The 6196-nt window shown below is 36.6% G+C and overlaps 1 protein-coding gene across 2 annotated transcripts; it reads left to right on the top strand.

Annotated features, from left to right (window-relative positions):
• The first annotated feature begins 209 nt into the window (after positions 1–209).
• LOC144442831 (uncharacterized) lies at positions 210–3736 on the top strand. Of its 2 annotated transcripts, XM_078132205.1 has the most exons (3): positions 210–227; positions 765–855; positions 2438–3736. In XM_078132205.1, exon 3 carries the CDS (start codon positions 2472–2474, stop codon positions 3723–3725), a length of 1254 nt encoding a protein of 417 aa, XP_077988331.1. In that variant the 5' UTR covers positions 210–227; positions 765–855; positions 2438–2471; the 3' UTR covers positions 3726–3736. The 2 variants fall into 2 exon arrangements, with proteins under 2 accessions (XP_077988331.1, XP_077988330.1); XM_078132204.1 differs by lacking the exon at positions 210–227 and having other exon boundaries at positions 729–855.
• Positions 3737–6196: the final 2460 nt, after the last annotated feature.

Below are 6196 nucleotides of genomic sequence, written 5' to 3'. Positions count from 1 at the left end.
AACGATCCAACACCAGTTAATTTACATTGACCCTATGGTGAACTCAAGACATGCAGCATCTATCATGATACGACAGTCATGTTAGTCACCAACATCCCCTTATAAGGCATTGGTCATGAATATTGATCAAAGGTTAGCAGGTCACACCTTAACCAATCACATTGGCACCATACGTAACGTTGAAACTTGATCAGTGTGAATTCAAGTCGCTAAGGACATCTTGGAATGTAAGTATTATATTTAAATTAATTAAACTCCTATTACTTGGCTCTTTATGGGTGAGAATATTCAGGTGTTAGACAAGATCATAAGAAACTCATTCAGTACAGAAGTGATACTTCCATATCAAAGATGGACTCTCAGATATTCGGTGCACGCTGTCAGCATACCGTCCATGCAGGTATACCACTCACCTCAACTGGCCAAAAAATTGCTCTTAGACTATTAAAACATGCCATACTAGTAACAAATCAATTTATAAATGCATGGGACATTACGACAACTAAATATTTTACAGATCATTTCTGACAGGCCAAAACAATAACAATTTTGTCTATGACTGGCAATTTCATCATCTCATACAGTCAAAGGTTCACAAAACCATATAAGGTAATGTCTGTGAAGTCGACACAGTGGTGTGGCAGATTTGCATACTAAATGACTAACTCATATTTTGAGTTATTTCTATAAATAGCTGGGACTTTCCAGAGATGCTATACAATTAAGTCAACGACATACAACAGAATCTTTTGGTTTCTACACAGATTTGAAATTTCTTTATACTGCACTGTACCTGCAGCACATTTTAGCTTCTCTTTATGTTTTCATCACCTGGTATACATGTTCATGTTCAAGGTAAGAAGAGTTTAGTTTTATAGCATCGATTCAAAAGTCTACACCATAGATTCGACTTTCTACTCTGTTTATGGCATGTAAAATGGCAGCCATTTTTGAACAGTTCACAACCACTTGTCTAGGTTTTTGAAAAAACTGGATGGCGCCATTCCTTTACACTGGTCAGTGTATCTATCTTCACACAGGAAAGCAACAAACATCAGTACACACCTAGACAAGTATTGAATAACACTGTATGTGAAGGAAATAAACCAAGACCTACTAGCTGTATTTCCTGTTGTGTTTTCGGTAATTAGGGAGGCTATATCTTAAGACTGCATACTTCAATTTCAATATAATTTACTTCATACATTAAACATAAAGTTTATACGTCCTACAAAGTTAGTTGATGTACCTTACAGTGTTAATAACTAATTTGCATAATTAATGATTTTTGGTAATTGGGTGTAAATGTGTCATTTATTGTAATTGCCGTCTGTCTAGGGATGACCTCAGTATTGACCTCTTTGGTATGACATCATTGTTTAGTATGTTAATGTAAAAGTAAGCCCTGTACTGCGCATGTGCATGAATTTACTTTTCATTGTAAACTTTCAATCGGTCGTGTGTGGAACTGCTCAGTATTTTGGGGCAATAATTTCTCTCATATGTCCCTCCGACTTTGTACCACTTGTCTTATATCATAAGACTGCATACTTCAATTTCAATATCATTTAGTACATACATTAACCATAACAAAGTGGATATGTCCTATAAAATTTGTTGATATAGCTCACAGTTTTGATGAAAAATTTGCATATTAATTAATGAATTTAGGTAACTACATTATAGGCTGTATCTTAAAAATGTAAGCTTCAAATGTCGTATAATATGGTACATATATCAACCACAATAATATCCACCTGTCCTATAATGAAGTTTGTTGCTACAACTTTTACCGTTAATGAGTATTTTGAATAATGAACGATATTCAGTAATTAAGCAGTATCATGCACTCTTAAAATTCAGTATAATTTGGCACATACATTACCTAAGAAAGCACACTTGTCCAAAAGAAGCCTGTTATCATAGTTTTTTTTAGTTTAATTTGCATAATTAGTGATTCCCTTACGGGGAAGGATTCAATTTAAATCTGGTGTTGTGATGACATGCAGTGAAAGCTACACTAAACATTCTATGTACATTAAACAGTTAGGGGGTTCTCGACTCTGAGTCACTCTAGTCTTACCTAACGTAAAAAACAAATATGAACAGTTAATGTGGACTCTGAGTCAAGTGAAATGGGAGTTTAGAGTTGACTTATCTTGTGTGTCTGACACAAAATTCCATTTGGTTACGTAAGTGTAGATAGTTTCCTAGATAAAGAGGGTTCCAGGGTTAAAGTTCAGGGTTGCTGCTAAATGATTGGAACAAATGAAGGCTATGCTAATATTGGATGACTTTGGTATGTGATCTGTCAGGTACAAAAATTCAGTGTGAATGGAGTCCCAAATCCAGCTTATTAGTTTTACTAATAAGAGTGAAATTCACATCTGTAGTCTGAACATAGAAATAGCAACAATTGTATCATTCAATTCAACAGGTTGCCTTCCTAGTACATACATAATTAGATAAAGATGGCAGCCAACCTTGACCTATCTGGAGAACTCAAAACAACACCAGAAAAGACCAACTATGCCAGGTTATGTAGACTTCTGATTGATGGTGGTACCAGAGCTTTAAGAGAAGTCTTTGATAGTATCCATCCACCGCATACTCTGACAAATGCACTTACGCAACCCGCAAACAAAATTATTCTAAACAAATTGAAACCTAAAGTCATCAACCGAAAAGAGTGGAATATGCTGTATCCAATGTCTGGAATACCAGTCAGTTCAATGAACTTTGACATCACCTTACTCACTGTTCTACTGAGGAATATCTGTAATCTACAGAAACCAAAGACTGGATGGGATAACTTGCCACCAATATCTAATAGAAGTAAAGAAGCTGATATAGCACGCATTAAGTTTTATCGTAATAAACTTTGTCATGGTAAAACCACTAGTGTCACTGAGTTCCATTTCCATGGTTACTGGAATGATACTGCTGATGCACTGGAACGTCTTGGTGTCAAAAGAGATGACATTGATAAACTGGAAACAGTCTCTATGGACAGTGAGCAAGAACAACGGTACATTGATGATCTCAGAGAATGGAAGCGCAAAGAAGAAGAATCTGAAGATTTGATACAAACAATATTGAAGATGATAGATTCTAGAGAAGCAGATAAAATATACTGTGACAAACACAGAAATGATCATCTAAGCATGTTTTGTAAAGAATGTGTTGTAATGATATGTTCAGTGTGTGAAAGACTTAACCACAGTGGTCATAAAATCATTGACACTGATGTGGCAGTAAAATGCTGGCGAGATGGCTTGCCAATAGTAATTTCACATATAGAACAAAAACTGACGGAAGCACAGAACAGTTTGCAAAAGGCGCAAGAAGAAGTAAAGCGTTTAACAGAAGATTTTGATGACATACAAAAACAAATACACAATCTTACAAATGCAAAGGACAAGCAGAGAGAACTCACTCAGAAACTGAAACATCAGTATGAAAATATGATGGGGGACATAGGTAATGAAGTGAAGGAATTAGAAAAAAATGCCAATATCATGGGCAAAGCACTGAAATATTTCAAAACTGTCATTTCTTTAGAAAATGACACAAAATTGCTTACAGAGTGCCCTACAATTAATGACCATTTAATACAAATATACAGTCAGAAGATAGTAATGACAAAAAAATTTTATAATATTGGTTTTGATGTATTTGCTCGCGAATTTAAATATCTTACATTATCAAGTACGGTAGGTCTCTGAAATCAATATTTTATAATTATAATGTTGTTGCAGAGCTTAGGCAATCTACTGGAAACCTTGATCTCCATTTTCCTGCAATACCAACATGTTCATCTATTAAGGAAATAGATGACCTTGAAATTCCCTTGAGAAAGTTTGATAAATTAGAATTTGGAATTCTCACAAAGAATTATGATGGGGTTTCTATTCATGACCTTGAAGGGTTGGAGGTGACCTTGAAAGACAGTGATGGTAACATACAGAAATTAGAAACTGTACAATCAGTAGAACCGCACATACCATCAGATCAGGCTAAGATTCAGAGAGCTAAGTCAGAATCACTTTACAGGCACCCCCGTCCAATGAATGGAGAAATCACACACAAAGTTACAGTTCAAGTTGTAAATTCTGGTGTTCATGAATTATCAGTCAAATTACGGGGTAAGGATATCAGAGGGTCACCATATGCTCTTGATGTAGTTCCTTATTTTAAAGTGAGAAGGATAGAGAGTAAAGATGAATACATTGATAGGTACAAGGGCATGCCAGGTAAAAATTTAATGACAGTGAGCAGTCAGGGTAAAGTTGTTGTCAGTGTATTCAAAGGCATTATAGTGTCCGGTTTGTATATATTTGATCATGAACTCAGGAAGGAAAATCATGCAAGGTTATCGTTCCCTACTTCTGAGGATTGTAGTGTTTGTACACACACGGATATGATAATTTCACCTAACAACACATGTTTGATAGCAAGTCAGTGCCCGTCACATCCAGTGTGTGAATTTGACCTAGATGGCAATTTTATCCAAGTTGTTGGAGAAGGTAAAGTCAGAAAAGTTTACCGTCTAGCTATAAATACAAAGACCAATATGTTGTATGTCACAGAGAATAGGTCAGGTATGGTGTACATGTATAAATGTCATGGTGGTAATTACAAGTATATCAAGTGTTTCAAAGCACAGTGTTGTCAAGATTGCTTAATTACAATCAATAGTTGTGGACATGTCATATTGATAGACACGGAAGCAGTACGTGATGAATATGGAAACAGAGGTGGCATTACAGAGCAAAGTTTTATAGAAGAGTGGTCTGCTGATGGGGAAAGCTGTCTTTCATTAAAGACAATTTATATAAGAGACATATTCTACAAATACCTCCAAAGGGATCGCATAAGGGAACATTTAGACATATGCAAAATTGACAGCCGTGACAGTTTTATGTATGTAACAATTGACAAAGATGACAACTTGCTAATATATGTCCAAAGCTTTGGTTCTGTGTTGAAATTAAAACAGACAGGGGAATTTCTATACCCAGTGGTTTCAGACAGAGAGAATGTACTACCACCACCACCACCACATGGGATTGCAGTAACAAAAGGCATACCTGAGAATATTTTAGTTGTTGGTTATGATGTTGTATATTGCTACAACGAAGTTTAAAGGGTTATGTTTCAATCCCAGGTCATCACATTTGTGTTATCTTAATAAGGATTACATGGGTTCATTCTTTGTTCTAGTACAACTTTTTCTATAGCTCTGCCATGCCAAACAAGTCTTCATTTCATAGGATTGTAACCCTAGCCTTTAAGTGAGAACCTAGGATTGAATCTCTGGCCTTTAAGTGAGAACCTTGGATTGAAACCCTAGCCTTTAAGTGAGAACCTAGGATTGAATCTCTGGCCTTTAAGTGAGAACCTAGGATTGAATCTCTGGCCTTTAAGTGAGAACCTTGGATTGAAACCCTAGCCTTTAAGTGAGAACCTAGGATTGAATCTCTGGCCTTTAAGTGAGAACCTAGGATTGAATCTCTGGCCTTTAAGTGAGAACCTAGGATTGAAACCCTAGCCTTTAAGTGAGAACCTAGGATTGAATCTCTGGCCTTTAAGTGAGAACCTGGGATTGAATCTCTGGCCTTTAAGTGAGAACCTAGGATTGAAACCCTGCTAGCCTTTAAGTGAGAACCTGGGATTGAATCTCTGGCCTTTAAGTGAGAACCTAGGATTGAATCTCTGGCCTTTAAGTGAGAACCTGGGATTGAATCTCTGGCCTTTAAGTGAGAACCTGGGATTGAATCTCTGGCCTTTAAGTGAGAACCTAGGATTGAATCTCTGGCCTTTAAGTGAGAACCTGGGATTGAATCTCTGGCCTTTAAGTGAGAACCTAGGATTGAAACCCTGCTAGCCTTTAAGTGAGAACCTAGGATTGAATCTCTGGCCTTTAAATGAGAACCTAGGATTGAAACCCTAGCCTTTAAGTGAGAACCTAGGATTGAAACCCTAGCCTTTAAGTGAGAACCTAGGATTGAAACCCTAGCCTTTAAGTGAGAACCTTGGATTGAAACCCTGCTAGCCTTTAAGTGAGAACCTTGGATTGAAACCCTAGCCTTTAAGTGAGAACCTTGGATTGAAACCCTAGCCTTTAAGTGAGAACCTTGGATTGAAACCCTAGCCTTCAAAAGGCCAAATTTGAATTAGTATTAAAATCCAGATG

This window comes from Glandiceps talaboti, chromosome 11, assembly GCF_964340395.1.
Source record: "Glandiceps talaboti chromosome 11, keGlaTala1.1, whole genome shotgun sequence".
Classification (NCBI taxonomy): domain Eukaryota; kingdom Metazoa; phylum Hemichordata; class Enteropneusta; family Spengelidae; genus Glandiceps; species Glandiceps talaboti.
The sequence above is the reverse complement of the archived record's forward strand: the minus strand, read 5'-3'. Positions and strand labels throughout refer to the sequence as shown.